Source organism: Podarcis cretensis (assembly GCF_951804945.1).
Source record: "Podarcis cretensis genome assembly, chromosome: 2".
NCBI lineage: Eukaryota > Metazoa > Chordata > Lepidosauria > Squamata > Lacertidae > Podarcis > Podarcis cretensis.
This window is the reverse complement of record NC_137171.1, coordinates 82,447,544-82,466,629: the sequence shown is the minus strand read 5'-3', so window position 1 is coordinate 82,466,629 and position 19,086 is coordinate 82,447,544. Positions and strand designations below refer to the sequence as shown.

At 41.1% G+C, this 19,086-nt stretch overlaps 1 protein-coding gene across 4 annotated transcripts; it reads right to left on the bottom strand.

Annotated features, from left to right (window-relative positions):
• Window positions 1-1,370: 1,370 nt before the first annotated feature.
• On the bottom strand, window positions 1,371-19,039 carry IL17RB (interleukin 17 receptor B). Of its 4 annotated transcripts, none has more exons than XM_079965240.1 (11): window positions 18,579-18,713; window positions 16,992-17,016; window positions 14,094-14,219; window positions 11,229-11,347; window positions 8,932-9,058; window positions 7,579-7,626; window positions 6,558-6,709; window positions 6,310-6,375; window positions 5,496-5,580; window positions 4,962-5,069; window positions 1,371-2,922 (listed from the first exon to the last, which is right to left on the bottom strand). In XM_079965240.1, exons 1-11 carry the CDS (start codon window positions 18,696-18,698, stop codon window positions 2,411-2,413), a joined length of 1,488 nt encoding a protein of 495 aa, XP_079821366.1. In that variant the 5' UTR covers window positions 18,699-18,713; the 3' UTR covers window positions 1,371-2,410. The 4 variants fall into 4 exon arrangements, with proteins under 4 accessions (XP_079821366.1, XP_079821367.1, XP_079821369.1 ...); XM_079965241.1 differs by having other exon boundaries at window positions 1,517-2,922; window positions 18,613-18,721; XM_079965242.1 differs by lacking the exon at window positions 18,579-18,713 and adding an exon at window positions 18,884-19,039 and having other exon boundaries at window positions 1,518-2,922.
• Window positions 19,040-19,086: the final 47 nt, after the last annotated feature.

Here is a 19,086-nt window from a genome sequence, read left to right as displayed (position 1 = left end):
AAGATTTTCTTAAAGCTTTTCTCTAGTTTTATGCTTTGGAGTGGTCTCAATGAAGCACATGGCCCTGGTCTAGCTCATATTGTGACTAAATTAATAATTCTCATTTAGTATGAGGGAGGTATACAGCTAGGGGTTGTCTCCATCTACTGTCCAGAACAGGCAGTCATATAATTTGTTTAGCTCACTTTTCAGTTCCTTTCTTGCCTCCTCCAGGATCAGACCAATTTTTCAGCTATTCCTCTTCAGCATTTTCTCTCAGAACTTAATTCTTCCCCTACTCATCATTTGCTCACTTCTTTCTTGCCTCTGTTGACTTCTCTTCCTCCACTTTAAAATGGGATGAGTGAGGAAGGGTGACAGCAAAGCTGATAAAAAATAGCATGTGTTCATACAGCCAGAGGCTTCTAAAGGTTATTGAGCAGGCACTGTTGAGTCCCCAGATGAGAGGTACCTGTCAGAACCGTGGGGTGAAAACCCAGCTGGACAGGCTCCAGCCAGAGCATCTCCCTTCTCAGACTTGCCACTGTGGAGACCCATCAGTCATCCTCCGGAACTTGCATCTGCGACTCGAGCTATTTAGCAGGAGCACACATTTGCTCAGCAGTGTAAACACACAACAGATCAGGGTCGAGGCGTGGATACTGTACTATACTATGCATTTATTATACATAAATCAGGACAAAGAAAAACATGGCCTCTCTCCTTGTCCTTCTCGGAGAGAGAAAAACAAAAGCAATACAGAGCGGATGTTCCGCTCATGGGACTCCAGCAATCTGTGCTGGAATGTAAACAGACATGTGACATGTAATAATCCCATATATCTGCAGCAAGGGTGGAATGGAATTCCCAACAGTACCAGGGTGACTAATGTCCAGAACAAGAGACAGACACGAACAGGACTTCAGTTTCCCAACTGATAAAATCTTTTTTTTTTTTTTTTTAATAATTTTTATTGGGTTTTCACATTTTAAACACACACACACACAAAAGAAATCCAAAACAAAACATGTATAATTTCATAACCTTACTTTCTTAACCCCCCTCCCTGACTTCCCCCCACCCCCCTTCATACATCCCAATTCCAACAATTAGCTCAGCAAATTCTTATCTCTCATCTTTAACTTATTATTGTTATTTTTTTAAAAAATTAATTCTTATTAATTGGCCAAATTTTACTTATCCAATTTTCTTATAAATATTAAATCCTTTTCTAAGGTCGACCCAAATTCCCTTCCACGAATTTCCCCCTTCTTATATTAAATGTAGGTCATAATAGCCAAACACAAAAAACATAAAAGTTTTGAAGTTCTGTTCTCCCCTCCCTCCCTACCCCGGTTTCTGTCCCTTCCCAACTAAATGTCCACAGAACAGTTCTTAGCCTGGATTCCTCACATCAGAGGCCTTCAAATCTCTGTCAGTCTCTCTCTGCCGGTTTTGTTGGTAGCCCTCTTTGTTGGTCCTCGGGTCTCGAAGGAGCTCTGACACAGTCTCATTAAATTTTCTTCCATCCGAAATACTTGGTAACAACTGCTGCAAAAGGTCTACTAATCTCCCATACTCAAAGAGGAAGCCCCAATCATATTTCTTATTTCTTTTAAGTTCCAGTATTCCAAGTGTATAAACATTGCAGAATGGGCTGAAACCATGAGTCTCGTGTGTGTCAGGTTGTGATTTTGTGGAATCTCAAGTGGTCTCTTCTTTGGTTAACAGTAAATAAAGTTTGAGGGATTTCCCTTGCAACTTATGTCACACTCCCTCCCTGTCTCCCAGAAGCAGGAGCAAGCTCAGCTAGGTGGTGAGGAAATTAAAAGTTTCAGAATTTTATTCTGTGGAACATTTGGACACATCTGCTTCAGAAGCAAAATAGGATGAGCTCTAGAAGTGGGGGTACTAAAGGGTTCCAGGACAGCTTCTGCAGAGGATGTTTGGCACCTTCCCCCTCAGAAAGAGATGAAGTCCTGAGGGCTGGGGACTTCCCTGCTCCCTTCTCCCCATGCTCCCGGCATGAAGCAGGTAGATTTGGAAAGAACCGATTGTTTCTGCCTAGAGAGCTGCATCTTTGACTCCAAAGCCCTGAGGGGGCAAACGGGGGAGTGTTTCTAAGGTCAGTAAATTTTATAAAATGCCCAACAGGGATCCTACTGGGCTTTAGGATGTAGCCTTGACAACCATTGGAGTCTTCTGCACCATCTGAACTACGTGAGATGATTATAGTCAGTGCTTTTTTTCAGGCTCAAATGTATGCAGTGCCGGCAACTTTTTTTTCCTAGAAGAAAAGCACTGATTATAGTAATTGTAATGTTATTCTTTATGCTAGTTATTGTGTGCTGCTTTGAGCTGTATATTATTGGAAAAGCAGAATGCAATTATTAAAATCAAAGATAGATCTGACACTAACTTTGTACCTTCACTATACTTTGTGCTCTGAAAGGTCTCTACAAAAGGAATCAATATCCTTCATTAGGACATACTTTGGACAAATATTCAAAGGACTTGGGAGACTGTTCGTTGGATTCTTTTCACTGAAAGAAACCACCATGTATTTATGGAGAGAAGACTGGTTTTTCCAGTCACTGCAAAAAAGGTTAAATGCAAACTTGAACATACATTCAGAGTTCCCACTGTGGCTGTCTACAGTTGTTCTGCAAGTCGAATCACATGCAGGATTTGCATTGTTTGGACTGAGAAAAATAATTTTATCAGCAATTTCTTTCTGAGTTGCAAGCCACTGCACTGGTCCCATTTCAGCAATTCTCAGTTTTTGCCATGCATCTATAATGACAGTACTATGACAGCATTCATGTAGAAATTCAGCAAAAGCAAGGACAGTATGCTGAAAACATACTTCTTGGGAATATACAACAAGGATTGTAGCAGGTATGTGTTGCATTAGTGGAGAAAGAGCCCAGTTTCTACCTGCACCTGTTAACAAAAGTAAAATCCACAAACTGTTAAATGCCACCTTTTGGAGCAAGCAAAGTTCATTGTTAAGTGCCTTTAAAAATAGCATTTGTTTTCTTGAACTTACAAAGCAGAAAGATTTGTTTTAAAATACACTTGTCTAATAGGTACAAAATACTAAACATATAGAAACTACACCAAATACATAACTATTAATACCAGGAGGGAGAAGGTTTGTTTGTTAATACCCGACCTGCTCCTGTTTTTGTAGAGAAAATTGGAAGCCAGTAGTTGATAACACATTACTGTCTGCCATCCCTCAAACTATATATAGTCCATAAATTTGGGAATTCATTATTTTCCCAATCCTAATCAGAAATGTTTCATCCCTGAGCCTCCCAAATATTTGCTACAGTATTTGCCAACAAGTGCCAGACATGTATTTCAGTCCTATGCACACTGGCAGGAGGAGGGGGGAGCGCACGCCCCCAGCAGCGCGATCCCAGCGGGGTGCCATCGTGGCTGCCCCCCTCCACACCACGCCCCCAGAATGCGTGCCACGCCCCTATGGGCAGCGTGCCACGCCCATGGGACGCATGCCAGCCCCGCCCCTGCCTGCTCTCCGCCCCCCGGTGCCGGAGCATGAAGCTCTGCCACTGCCTATGCATATCAACTCAGAATTGAGTTCCGTTGCCCTACGGTTAAATCCTAACCATACTCATATTAAAGAGTAAGTCATAATGAAGCTTACGGTACTTTGCTACTTCAATAAACATGGCTTTGTTACCTGAATAGCACTGGACTGGAAAAAACTAGTTGTGAAATACCTGCCAGGCTACAATACACATATGATCACTTACATCTAACTTAGTGGGTTACAAGTTGTGTATGCCTGGTTCTAAAACTTGTTCAATGATTTTAAAGCTAACATGATCCAAAGTAGATATTCAAATATGAATGCAATACTGTGGTGAATATCATGGAATTAATATTCCACCTTTCTATGCCATTGGTTGTAAACTAGTTTTATTGGTGAAACAATTTAATTAGAAATTGGAGAGCCTTGCTGCCTGAAAGTCGAGTTACGGTAGATTCCGGTGTATAAGGCAACTTGTGAACCCCAGAAAATCTCCAAAGTCGGGGGTCGCCTTATACGCCAGGTATGGTTGTGGCAGGTGGCGATGGCTGCGCAGGATGCAGCCAGGCAGCAGCTGCGGGTTCGAGAGAAGAACCGGTGGCGACTCTTCCCACCCACCCCGTTCCAAGCCTTTGCCCTCTCGCTCGCCCGCCCGCCCTGCCACCATGGGGACCGTTGGATAGCAGGCAGCTATCCCGAAGCAGCAGCAACTGCAGCCTCCCCTACCCGCGGCGAGGTGGTGCGTGGCTTCGGCTGGGGGGCTCCAGGGAGCTGGGCATCCCCATAACTGCCAGAACTACCAGCCGGTAAGCGCATCCCACTGCTTTGCTGGATGGCCGATCGGGGCTCGCTCGCCTCGCCTCGCCTCAGGCTGCTGCTAGTTGGCTGTAGGCGGGGGTAGTCTTATACAGCGAGTATATCCCAAACTCTATATTTTAACAGGAAAAGTTGGGGGTCATCTAATACACCCAGTCGCCTAATACGCCGGAATCTACAGTACTACTTCTCCCAAATGTTCTAATCTCCTATTTCCCTCTGTACTGGATACAAGGGAATGATGGCAAAGGAGAGGTCAACACATAAAACCTCAGTCAGCTTTCTCTTCTACCCTTCCCTTGAGAGAAGATGCCAAGGAAGAAGAAAAGGCTCTCTTCAAGCAAGAAAATTTGTCATCTCATATACACTCAAGAGCTTTGTCTCTCCCTCAAACTGCTTACAGAAGTACATCAGCTTTGCAACCCTTGTAGTCGCAGCAAAACAAAAACACATATACCATCCTTCACACAAAGTGCACAAGTGCATATTATTTTAGTGTAGGAAAATTGGCATGTGTGAGAGTGATTGAGTCTAAGGAACCGAAGTGTTTCTTAAAAAAAAAAAAAAAAAGCCTTATGGCTTTCTCTGAGGAAAGACAAAAACTTACCATACTTCCTCTTGTAATGCAGTAGAGCAGCAACCATGCATACTATCAGAAATAAGGAAGCAAGTAGGCAACAAATAATTATGTAATTGCCTACAAAATCTGTTGAGACTAGAAGAGAAAAAGAATTGTCAGTTGCATAAGAAACCAGTTGTGAATAAACTTATAAAGCAAAGGCCTAGTATATAAAAAAAGATAAAATTGGCTTTTCTACACCCACAAAAGCTCTTTAAAAAGGTAACTCAGTTGAACATCACTAAGAAAAGTTAGAAAGTAAACTGGAAGCAATGTTCTAAGGCTTAACAGGCAGGAACAGATAATTTCCCCTAAGAGAGATACATTTGAGGGGAAGATCACTGGAGAAAAAAGAGATTTGGCCAAGGTTAAAAAAACGAGTCCCTCTTCCTTCCACTTCATCTATTCCAATTTTTCCTTCATATTCCCCCTCTGCCTCTTTCGTCCTTCTTATAAAGGCCAACCACTACACCAGCTTACTGTTGCCTACACTGAAGTGAAATTCAGCAGGTTTCAGCTAACCATCTGTAGGTTCTTCAGTACACAGCTCCTGATGCTCTGCATGTCGTGGGCAATGACCTTCGCATAGTGGAAAACGAGGAATTAGCTGGAAGATTTAAAATAAACCCACAATGCAGCTAAATTATGTGCTCACAAAAATATTCTTTTTATTTTTCTTAACAACCTTGTTTCCCTGATTGACCCCTCCAATTTCTTATTGTAGTACATAAAATAAAATTCAAATCTGAAACTAAGGACTGTATCCAAAGGCTCTGACCCTCTGACTAAAGTAATCTTCCTCCAGCTGAGGAAGGGGACCTTTGGGTACAACCCAGTATTTCCTTAAAATATTTGTTTTCTTGTTCAAACTTGACACAAAAAGGCTTAGCACAGTATCATCCTATACATGTTTACTCAGAAGTCAGTCACATTATATTCAGTGTGACTTACTTCAAGTGTAAAAGATGATACTGGTCACAGTAATCCTAACATCTGAACTGTGCTGTTAGTGGGGCGGGGGGGGGGGGAGGATTCTCTGTCACCAGTAGCAGGGGATTGCATGACAAATGCCACAGGTAGTTTGAATCCTAAATCCCCTCTCCAAAAGCATATTATTGTTTCAAAATTAAAAAAAATGGGACTGGGTCTCTTTTAAACAAACATGTATTTGCGTATAACGTACAATTAGCCCTTTAATATGGAAAAAGATCTGAAAACATGTTTTATTAGATTTAAGCAGTAGTATGAGAAAGCACATGCAGAACGATAATTAGAAACAGTGTCTAGAACTCACAATAGATTTGTTTTTTCCTTTTAAGCTGAAGTTAGATTTTACCTCTTTAAAGGTTCTGCTGCTTTGATCAGTCAACAATATTTTTTCAGAAATTCGAGTATCATTCCCCTAATCCAAAGAAAAAACAAGATAAAAATTATATGCCTAATTATTACGTACAGCTTCAAAAAAGCAAATACATATTTGTACAGAGCCCTTTGGATTCTTCTTCTTTTTGCTTTGTAAAATTCTTGACTATTTTTCTTAAAAGCAGTAAATTTGCACTATTGCTTGTTACTCTCTTCACCTACCTTGGTAACCACGATATGATCATACAGGTCACCTGATGGATCAGGCTCATGAAGGCGGATTACATATTTGGAACAAAAGGGACTTGCTGTAAAGTTCACTACCACTTCTGACTTCTTGTGGCATACTGTTATATTTGGGACCCATAAGCTTCCTGTGAAATAGAGAAGTGTCTGATAAAATCTTATGCCAAAATAATTTCTATTGAAATTTCAGTGGTCCTTAAAGAAGGGTTATCCTACATGGTGGTGGCCTTCCTATGTTGTTGGACACCCAACTCCCATGAGGCCCAGCCATCGTGGCCAATGATCAGGGATGAGGAAAGCGGTAGCGCAGCATCTGAAAGATGACATAATGGCCACTCAGCTGTAAAAAGCAGGCGCACAATTGCTGCTAAGGCACCATACCCAATCAGCACTAAACATACAAAAATCCTACATGTTCAGTTAAAGAACTGATGTACTGTAGCACTGATGTTTCAAGTGCTTTACTTCAGATTGCCAACCACCTTGCAGAGGTAATAGGGTGGAAAAGTGGGAAGCACCTGTTTTGAATAATGATCAAATAGCCCTGAGCCACTCCTCCCACCACTACTGCATTCTGCTTTCTACATATTATATCCCAGGGATAGCCTAACTACTGTAATTGATGCTCTGGTAACTACTAGGTTAAATTGCTCTTTCTCCCCTTGCTTGAACAAGACGTCTTCATTGGATACAACCCATTACAGTGGTACCTCGGGTTACATATGCTTCAGGTTACAGACTCCGCTAACCCAGAAATAGTACCTCGGGTTAAGAACTTTGCTTCAAGATGAGAACAGAAATCGTGCTCCGGTGGCGTGGTGTCAGCTGGAGGCCCCATTAGCTAAAGTGGTGCTTCAGGTTAAGAACAGTTTCAGGTTAAGAACGGACTTCCGGAATGAATTAAGTACGTAACCAGAGGTACCACTGTATTTGAAACCCTCTTTTTATTTGGAATGAAAATACTTTTCAACATCACTAATGAATAGTTTGCACTTACCTTTCTCTATGCAGGTTTTACAGTATTTTAACACACTGTCTTTACAACCTGAATTTAAATAAAGAGTTTTTATAATTAGAAACTGGGCAAACTTTTTATATCAAGATACAGCATATTAACTGAAGAATCTCATTTGCACAAAATCTTTTCAGAATGGAACCTAAATGTCAAATACTAAACTGGAAAACAGATATTAAGGAATCCTATCATGGCAACTGGGACACAGGTGGCACTGTAGTCTAAACCACAGAGCCTAGGGTTCATTGTTTGGTCCCAGCTCCTGCCCACCTAGCAGTTTGAAAGCACGTCAAAGTGCAAGTAGATAAATAGGTACCACTCCGGCGGGAAGGTAAACGGTATTTCCGTGCGCTGCTCTGGTTTGCCAGAAGCGGCTTAGTCACGCTGGCCACATGTCCCGGAAGCTGTCTGCGGACAAACACCAGCTCCCTCGGCCTATAGAGCAAGATGAGAATGCAACCCCAGAGTCATCCATGACTGGACCTAATGGTCAGGGGTACCTTTACCTTTACCTATCATAGCAACTGCAGTAGCTTTAGCAAATACTGCAGAAGTATCTTACAATTGCTTTGTAGCTCGATGAGCTTTGTCAGTAAAAGAATTCTCATATCACTCTGTTTAAGGTTGTGTGTAATTGTAGTAGTGATAAGGGGGAAGCACTGTAGCTAAGTAGCAGAACACCTACTTTTCAGAGGCACCAATTCAAGCTCCTGGCATCTCTAAGCAGGGCTGGGTAAGGCTCTTGTTTGATACTGCTGAGCTGCTGCCAGTTAACATAGAGAGCACGGCACTAGATGGCCCAGTTGTCTGCTTGGTATAAGACAGTTTCCTATTTTCCTTTTCTTTTAAAATGTTTCAGTCTCCCAATCTTGAAATAAATATATTTTCAATGGTTAGGCTCACTTTATTTAACAAAATATTTTAAAATGTCAGAGAAAGGTTCGTTTTACACATTACACAGCTGGGTTTGCCATCACATGGATAATTAATTAGCAGCATGCCTTGGCTGATCTCATTAATTGGATAATTCATGTATTTATTATGCATCCATGTTGGTTGCATTTACACATTGCATTGGAGCCAGAAAAGCTTCCTGTGTCAGAGAAAACTTAGCTGGATCCATTACTTTTTCAAAGGGGTGTGTGTGCACAATACACACATATATATCATATTCATGAATGAAAATATTACGATTTGGATAAACTGAAAACAGTTTATGGTTCTCCTTTTAATAGCTGTTCGTTTAATTTGAAGATAGACTGAAAAGCCCATCAAACTAAACTTACAGCAGGTATTTTCATGTGAAAATATTTAAGATCACATTTGTTCAATTACCTGGAGAAAATCGTTTTATGTGTTTTTTAGGAGGATCAAGACCTGGATTTGGTGGTGGTAGGTTGAAAACTTCAATGTGGTATTCATTATTTTCATCTACTGGAAATCCAATATAGTAGAATTGCCACTGAAATAAGACAAGTTTGAAGATCATAATATATTCATATTTGAGCATATTTTTGGAACAAAAAATGAAGATGCTAGAACAGTGGTCGGCAAGGTTTACTTTGCCTGGGCTGGTTCATTGGGCCGGATCGTGCGTGCAGCCGCAATTTCCAGTGTCTGCGTCTGTGCAGATGCAATTTCTGGCACCACGGAAGCGAATCCCCACACCACGCTGTACCGCTTTAGCACAGTGTGTGGGGACTCTCCAAGTGGGCAGCTCAATTTGGGGGCGGCTCGTGGGTTGGTTAAATGACCCCCGTGGGCCACTTGGGCCAATTTTCCACAAGTGACAATGTACCCAAATGAAGTAACGAACCAGACATTCTCCTGGTAGTATAGGAAGGCTTAGTGCAACTGGAGCTAAAATGAAGCATCAGGATGGACAATATGTGTGAGCATCTCAATAGGAGATGGTCAGTTGATTGTGTCACTGTATTTTGGGGAGCCCAAAGCTTAGTTTGGGGGCATACCCCCCATTACTTATTCATTCAAAAGTACATTAGCAATTATTGGAATGGTTCCAGCATGTTTGAAATGGCTTGTGCCAAAATGAAGGGATGGCTCAGATAAGACTGTAAGCCATTTAATCAGGATGCAACAATCAGCAGTCACAAACAACAGAGTACTTAAGCGTATAAGGATGCACACTTTTGTTTTATAAAATGAGGACCATTTTCCTTATCTGTCTGAATGCCAAAGTTAAACAACTGCAAATTTCATCTCACCTGGAAGGAAAAATACCAAAATTACAGGGGCAGAAGACTGGTTGCTTAAATCAGAAAAAGATGCTTTGGCCATCTTGATATTGTAAAAAAAAAAAAAAAAGGCGAGTGGCTACTTAGAACTGATGAAAACACAATTCATACACGTATACATACACTTTTCAGAATGAGATTTTGCGGCCTTAAATAATACCAGTTTCTTGTCTGGCTTACAATTGGCCTAACTCATTTCTGCATCCGACAGACTGATCAGGATATAACAAACAGGAGCACCAGCTATATCAACCAGAAGCTTCCAAAGGGTTCCCAGGAATATATTTGGATACATGAGTATTCATTGGTATACTATTCTTATCCTCCCTGCCTCCTTCCTACAGTGGGATAAAGCTGTTGCAAGGAGGATGGGAATCAAAGAAAAATCATCCACAACAAAACAATCTTCCGGCTTAACAAAATCACAAAATCCAAAGTGTGACCTATCCTATCCTATAGTCCAATAACATATTTGGAAAACCCCCTGATTATTGTACTCCACCCTTTTTTATAAATAATAAATAAATAAAAATAAATAATGTCAGATCCCAAGCTAGCCTCTACAAAGTAACCTTGACATGTATGTTGTTGTTGTTCCATCAGACCAGTAAGTCAGTGGATCGTCAACACTAACAAACCAAAAGTAAAATTTTAAAATATAAGCCACAGAAGCATCAGCCATGTGTTTTGTTGGGGTGTGGGTCTGGCTGAATTAAGTACCAAACAGATAAATGGATGATAACCAACTAAGTCAGGAGTCAGCAAACTTTTTCAGCAGGGGGACAGTCCACTGTGCCTCAGACTTGTGGGGGGCCAGACTATTTTGGGGGGAAGGTGAATGCATTCCTATGCCCCACAAATAACCCAGATATGCATTTTAAATAAAAGGACACATTCTACTCATGTAAAAACACGCTGATTCCTGAACTGTCTGCAGGCTGGATTGAGAAGGCGACTGGGCCCCATCCGGCCCCCAGGCCTTTGTTTTCCTACCCATGAACTAAGCTATACTCACAGAAGGCTTAAGTCCATTGATTTAAATGAGACTACCAGGAGTATGGCTAACATTATATATCAACCATCATGCCTGTATGTGCTCTTAGAGGATAGCTATCTGAACCATATGGACAGATTTGCTAAAATGTGTTAAGATTCTGTGTTTCAGTGCAGGGAGTTGTGCTGCAATAGCCTTCAAGCTTCTTTCATTCCTGCAATCTTGTAAAAGTTTGCAGTGTTTGATTCTCTGCCTGTTTCATAACCGTATCGGTTTGCGGGCTCTTATCTAGCTTTCTGGCTGTAAATCCTTAGATAAATTAAAATGAATTCACATTCTTCCCCATTGCCCCACAGCAGCACAATACAAAATCATTTTCTTACTTTTTCACCACTGAGCATGGTTTGGTTTTGAAACCTTTCTGTGTAATCACATCTAATACAGCTTCGACTTCCTTCCTTCTGCAAACATATCTTGGAGGCTTTCAGGAATATAATGCTGCCTGGAAAGAGAACAAACAAAAAACTTGCGTTATCTTATTTGTATTCGAAGTGTTATAGAAATACTAGCTGTTTACTAGGCATTGCTCTGGAATTCTAATGCACCCCCCCCCCAAAAAAAAAAAATCTGAGGTTTTGAAATCAGCAATTAAAATCACTGCAGTGGGAATGCCAACCTATTAAACAATTTTGGAATGAAATATATGAAGAAATCAAAAAGATGTTTAAAATATCTTTCAGTAAAAAACTGGAGGCATTCCTTTTAGGTATAATCACAAATGATATTCCTGACAATCAAAGGAAAGTATTCCTTTATGCAACGACAGCTGCCAGGATGCTTATAGCAAAAAATTGGAAAGGGAGAAAAATTCCATCAATGAAAGAATGGCAAATTAAATTTTGTGAATGTATAAATCTGGCAAGCATTCATAAGGGGACAATCGGACCAGAAATTATTAAAAGAATGGGGATGTGCTAAAGAGTACATGAAAAAACATTGTTCTGGGGTAAGCATATTAGTATGTAATGAATGATGCTTTGCAGGGTTAAAGAAAAAGAAATTTGGTGTAAAAAGTATAAAGATAGAAGTAATCTACATTAGACACAACAAATTAGAAAAAGTAAAATTTTTGAGGTCTTAGAACAAAGGAAGGAAGTCAATATGTGTATATGTATGTAATGACTAGATTAGAATGAAGATATGGTTTTATTTATGCTTTTTTGTTTTTTTATTTCTTTCTTTTGTCTTCTGTTTTTGATTCTTGTTTGTATAGTTTTATTTTGGAATCAATGTTTGTAATTTTTGTTGTAATTTTGCAATGAAAATAAAATTTATAAAAAATAAAAATAAAATCACTGCAGTTTTGAAAGATTCAGTCTGCTGTCTTGATTCAAAGTGGCATCCAGTTGTCTCCAAACAGACAAAAACCTCCTTCTTAATCTCAGGAACCATTGTGCAAATTCTGGTTACAGCAAACAAACAAGTATATATTAATGTCCTAAATCAGGGGTGGGGCACTGTCTCTTTAGATATTGTTTGCCTCCCAACTATCATCAGTTTCAGCCCAGCATGGGCAATAGTCAAGGATGATGGGAGTTATGGTTCAGCCAACATCCCAACCCCTGCTCCAAGTAAATATGCAGTTAGTGCCTCTCCAAATTCACACAAAGCTGCTTCACAGTGTGACATCTCTGCCCACCATTATGTTTTGTTCCAGTTTCTACCACGTGTATCTGCATGCTTTAAATGGTGGTAAACATGTGTATGCCAGTTGTGTGTTCACAAAGGACATAAAAGTATTTTTGTATGTGCTTATCGGCTAGATGCCGGGGAACTGAGGAGGAAGAGAGCAGGGAAATAAGGAACTGGGGTGTGAGTTTAAGATTTCAACACCCACCCACACCAAAGCATTAATCTAAGATAAATAATCAAATCAGTATTATGCAAAACAAGGCTAGGGGAAAGTGACCTTGTTGTGGTCAATCCTTCTCTTTCTCGTACTGTATGTGTGATTATTTCTCACATATCTGATCAGTTTTACTGGGTTTTCCCACACAGGTTTACAGTTAAATAATTAAGTGAACTTAGATATACACACCAGGCATACATGTTACAGTCAAACCTCGGATCCTGAATGCCTCCGTTTTGGAACGTTTTGGCTCCCAAACACCGAAAACCCAGAAGTATATGCTCCAGTTTTCGAACTTTTTTCAGAAGCCGAAGGTCTGACGCAGCTTCTGCTTGAGTGCAGAAAACTCCTGCAAGCAATTGGAAGCTGTGCCTCGATTGTCGAACATTTCGGAAGCCAAACAAGCTTCCGGAATGGATTACGTTCAACAGCTGAGGTTTGACCGTACTCCCTATTTTAGGAGAAAGGCTGTGGCTCAGTGGTACAGCACCTCTCTTGCATCACAAGGTCCTGGGCTCAATCCCCATTATCTTCAGGTAGGGAAAGTCCCACCTGAAAACGAGGAGAACCACTACCAACGTGGACAGTACTGGACTAGGTTGACCCAATGGTCTGACTCAGTAATAGGCAGCTTCTAATGTTCCTAAGTGATAGGTGATGGTGAAATTGCTGTGTAATTAGGAATGCAAAGAAAGCACCAACCGCAGAGGCTCTTAAAGCACACTACATATTTTCTTTTGTTGCATTGCATTCATGTAAGTGGAAACAACCTTACTCTGAATATTCCTCCTCCCCACCAAACTGAAATGGAGCCCCTGGTTCTATTGCTAGCAGAAGTCAGAGCTGAAAGGGCCAAATCAAAGCAGGATGGACTGGTACTCTTGATGTATGTAAACATATGTTACACTTCAAACTTGAGTGCAAGATTTGGTGTGGGCTACACTATCCATTCTGAAGGAAATCAGCTCTGAGTGCTCACTGGAAGGACAAATCCTGAAGCTGAGGCTCAGATAGTTTGGCTACCTCATGAGAAGAGAAGATTCCCTGGAAAAGACCCTGGTGTTGGGAAAGATTGAGGGCACAAGGAGAAGGGGACGACAGAGGATGAGATGGTTGGACAGTGTTCTTGAAGCTACCAGCATGAGTTTGACCAAACTCCAGGAGACAGTGGAAGACAGGAGTGCCTGGCGTGCTCTGGTCCATGGGGTCATGAAAAGTCGGACACGACTAAACAACAAGAAGAATAAAAAAGACGGCCTCTATCCAATTTTATAAATGAATAAGAGTTTATAAAGTATGAGTTTCATAATCAGTCTGTTGCACTAACTACGAGACCTACCGTCTACGCCAAGGCTCCAGGTTATATTAAAGTTGCACTTTCCCCGCCTCTCAATGATCTTTGCATCGAGGCCAGAAATATCTGATGGTACAAATTCGTGCTCCTTCAGCAGCTCAATAGAAGGCCCTCGGAAAGACAAAGAATCAGAGATCAGTGCAACCTAAAGGATTACCTATTTTAAAATAAACACTGCTATATCCCGACAGTTGTCCAGAATCTTTAATAGTTAGTATCACTTAGCATTCAGGATTCATAGTACTGGCCAGGACCCAGAAAAAGACATAACATCAAAACATGGAATATCATGAAATTATTTTCCAGCTAATGGCCATTGGGGGTAAAATTCAGGTGTGTAAGCAAAACAAAAGCAACTTGTCCCAGTGGCACGGGAGCGCACATATTCTGCTGGCTACTACCTTTTCTTATGGATTTACTCCCACGCACAAACCTAGGAATAAGTGGCAGGAATAATTTTAAAAGAAAGCAGTGAATGAAACAATATGAATATATAAAGTGCCAAATCACTGCACTGTTCAGCTGTTTTCACTGCTTTCCTGCTGGCTATGACACTGTAGGTGCTTACGAGAATTTGGTGGGCTAACTGGCTTCCAGAGCAGGCTTTCTAGTTAAATTCTGGAATTTTAAACCATGACATAATGAACTGGACTGAATAATATGAAAGTGAGGGTAGCAAGAACTCCATCATTACTACTCCACAACCATCTATGTGTAGTGCCCTCCAATTGCGGGAACATATATATAATTTAGCAGAGTTTAAACGATCCCCTGTTTGAGTTTATGCAGCGACAAGCGGGTTGCTAACTCGCTTGAGTCCTATCAATAATTATACCTTCCTGGTTGATAATCCCTTTCTGTCCCTCTTAAAGAAAACGCACATGAATCTGAATCATACTAACACAAACTACTTTACTATCAGATTCATTCAGGTTTACAGAGTTGTTCCTGAAGGCAGGCTTAGGTTACGTAACAGATAAACTATATACAGTGGTACCTCGGGTTAAGAACTTAATTCGTTCTAGAGGTCCGTTCTTAACCTGAAACTGTTTTTAACTGTTCTTAAAGCTACCACTTTAGCTAATGGGGCCTCCTGCTGCCGCCGCGCCACCGTCGTGCAATTTCTGTTCTCACCCTGAAGCAAAGTTCTTAACCCGAGGTACTATTTCTGGGTTAGCGGAGTCTGTAACCTGAAGCATCTGTAACCTGAGGTACCACTGTACTAGATAATAGTGAGTCATGAGAAGACTGCATCCAAGCAGTTACCAGTTAACACTCCTAGCAGCAACCAACCGACCAACCAACCGACAAAACTGCCTGCCACATAGAGGCAGTTAGTCCTCTCAGAATGTTGGACTTGACTGACAGCTTTATATCCCACACCAATTCAATGGATAACATTGTTAAATGCTATGATTGTCTCTTTTAATGGATGCTAGGTGGCCATCTGTCTGGGTTTCTTTAGCTTTGATTCCTGCACTGGACTAACACTGGCTTGGACTAAATGACCCTTGGGATACTTTCCAACTCTACAATGACATTATTTACTACAAATGATATCAATCAGTGCTAGTGGCCCTTCACTCTTTCCACAAGTGCCCTCTGGCTGTATGACAACACAGTAAAAAAGAAAGTAAGAAATGCTTCACAATATGACCATTAATTAAATTTAACTTTAATTAGTAAGATTTTAATTAAATTAAGCTATTTATATATTTTTGTAATTTTGCCCAGCTCTGCTTTGATGCAGAACTTTACTTTTTAATTGCATGTGTCAAGGAGTTCTTCTAAACCTCCCATTGATATATTTATTAAAGCATTCACATTAGCAAACAGAAGGCAAATTCTTTCAGAGCATAAAATTCTACGCAGTGGTGGAAAAGAACACTAAAGCGTAATTATTCTGTTTGGGAACAACCAGGGATGAAATGCCACTTCATTCATTCCAAGAAACAGCACAAATCAAGACCAGGTTGAATGGAAATACTGCATAATTGCTTCTGATAAGTTGTTCTCCGAGAGTTGTGTGTGCCAGACAACTGAGGTGGTTGGGTAGGAAATGGCTTGTGCCTAACACATAAAATGTAACTCTGCCAAAAGGCCCCTATTAGTTTCTCCTCTAGGTTTTTAGAAAACTCTCAGCTTCTTTAAGTCAGTATAAATGCTGAAAATCTTCCATAGGGATGCAGCATTGCTGAAGAAGTTACACTGAGTCTGGTTAACAGCAACACATTTTCCAATCACCATTCTAACATGCATTGCCACCAGAAGCAGGGCCTGAATCCTTGCCAACTGTTGACTAGGGTAGGGACTGAACTTCCTCTATCTGAATGTTTTCCCAGGATTTGAATGATCTCTTTACATAAAAAAGCAAGAACCCCTAAACTGTACACATGATCCAGTTCTGATACATTTATTTCAAATGTTAAGTTTATGTGCTTGGATTTTAATTACAGACCCTAACAGTGCTCCCCTTCACCCCATTCATTATCCCCGCCCCCAGTCCCTGACGGATAATCAGATAAATTAGGGTCCAGCACTCCATCTATTACACCACAGTGACTCAGGAATCACCTGCCCTTTAATCACAATTAAAACTAAAGATTATTTTTGAGACACTGAAGGAAAAACTCAGTCATAATCTAATACATATAAGTTACCACTCACTGCTGAAAAGATATATTTTGTTTTTCAATATTTGTTGTGGAAATAAAAAAGTCTTTAAAAAGAATCTGAAGTACATTCTTAACTTGCAATTTTGATATCAAATGATCAAAATTGGCCATAACCAATTGATCTATAGGTTAAATCTTGCAGCAATATCTAACATACAATAGGATTGCACTGATAAAATCTTAAAATACATGTTTTATTTATACATACCATTTTCTTCGTAACACTCAATGGACTGTAATAAAAAGAAAGTAAGGATTAAAAGAAAGTAAGATTTATTATTATTATTATTATTATTATTATTATTATTATTATTAGTTCCTGCCACGGTTTACAGATAAAAATAAGAGCAGTTAAAAACATAGGAGGAAACAATTAAAAAACAAACTGATATAATTAAAACAGCACGGCACCACCCATTTCATTAAAAACAGTCAGTTCCCATAAATCTGTCAGAACAAGAAATCTTCAGCAGCCAGAAAAAGAACAAGGAGAGAGCCACTCTAACATCTACAGGGAGGGAGTTCCAAAGTCTGGAAGCAGTCACTGAGAAGTAAAGCAAAAAACCCCCAAAATGCTACTTAGTCCTAGTAAAATAAAATTCCAGTTGTATAGACACATGAATTTCACATGGAAATGTGAATTTTATGAAGCTAACAATCACCCCTCCTACAAAGCCCTCACTACTGGGATAAAAAAACATGTATTTAGCAAACAGTGATCACAACCAAAGTGTGTTGGCATCAATCTACCCTGGGAGGCAAATGGAAAAGTGCACTTCAGGGGTAAAGTAGGAATTAATAAATCCAAGGATTTTGAAAATAAGTACTGACACAGGCTCAGCATTCATTCTTCACCACAAGATCTCCCAATACTAAACTACTTTTGGGGCCCAGTATCACTAGCCACAACGATTCTGGGAAGAAATATGCCACTTTTGGGATCAGTGGCGTAGCGTGGGGGGTGCAGGGGGGGCCGGCCGCACCGGGCGCAACATCTGGGCTTAGGGCAAATCCACGGGTTAGGGGGCGCAAATTACTTGCCTTGCCCCGGGTGCTGACAACCCACGCTACGCCACTGTTTGGGATTTCTAGCTAGCTGGACTCTATGCTTTTGTTGACATACAGAGTGGCACTCACTTCCACATTGTCCTTCCTACCTTCCTACAGAGTTTAAATGCAGGGATTGCTGAGCTTGTATTACCATTTTAAAAAGAAATCCGATACTCTAACCTAACCAATTAAACTTTTAGTTGACTATCCAACTACTTAAAACATTTCAGCCGTATATTTCACGCCTAATTATTATTTTTAAGAGAAATGGTTTAATTTATTCCTTGCATTTACAGTCTGTCCATCATCAAATAGTGGAAGGATTACAAAGATAAAACATTTGAAGTTAAAGGTACAATTGAAACCTTTAAATAAAAACCACAAAAACAATCGGTATCGGCGTGAGGCAGCAGCACAAAACTGCAGGGCACAAAAATGCACAGCGATATGAGTTTGTTTACGCACATCCCCGTGTCTGTATTGAAGATGTTGGAGTGCAGAAGGTGAGGTCCCAGGTTTAGTTCCCGCCAGGTCGGTCCGGTAAAAACTCTGGACTGAAAGAAACCCCAAGCGCCCTTCCCGCTGCAAGCAATGCTAGTTGGACCGGTAGTCTGACTCTGGTCTGAAAGCATCTTCGCATGATGGTCCTACTGGCATCCCAGAGAAAAAGGGACCACTGTGAGCGCCGCGCCCCACAGTCACCTTTGACTGGGCTTAGCCGTCCAGGGGTCCTTTACCTTTTTACCTTAACATTAGTGTTACTCCTAACATTTAGGTACCGAGGGATTCGCACGATCTCCGCTCTCTGGGAAAAGGAGACTCGGTAGCACGACCCTGCTGCGCTGCGCGAACATTTCGCTCCCATCCCTGCTACCGTTTCGAAAAAGAGGTTGCAACTTGGGTAGACAAGAGCTAAGTTATTACAGGCAGAAACCCGACAGGGGCTGCGCTGCAGGCTTCCCCGAGATGCCTCACGCGGGGTCAGGGCGGCAGCTGCAACCCGCAGCGCACGGCGGAGAAAGAATAAAGGGGCTTTGAAGCCCCGCTTACCTGCCGAGCTTCTCCCTCAGAACTGCCACAGTTCAGCCCCGCGCTCAGCAACAGCCACACAGCCGCGTTCATGCTCTTTCGCGTCTGCGCCTCCGCCTCCTTGTTCGCTTGCTGGCTTTCCTTCCTGGCCGCCTTCCCGCCATTTATAACTTGCCTCCCCTCGCCCCCGCCCCTCACTGGCCTCCGGTCAGCCGGCAACTAGT

What these genes read in the sequence shown, in the direction of transcription:
- IL17RB (XM_079965240.1), bottom strand. Translation starts at nt 18,698, where the DNA reads ATGGGAGCGAAATGTTCGCGCAGCGCAGCAGGGTCGTGCTACCGAGTC. An exon ending in GGAGTAACACTAATGTTAAG is followed by an intron (nt 17,017 to 18,578) that starts GTAAAAAGGTAA and finishes TTTTTATTACAG; the next exon opens with TCCATTGAGTGTTACGAAGA. An exon ending in TAAAACCTGCATAGAGAAAG is followed by an intron (nt 6,710 to 7,578) that starts GTAAGTGCAAAC and finishes TCTATTTCACAG; the next exon opens with GAAGCTTATGGGTCCCAAAT.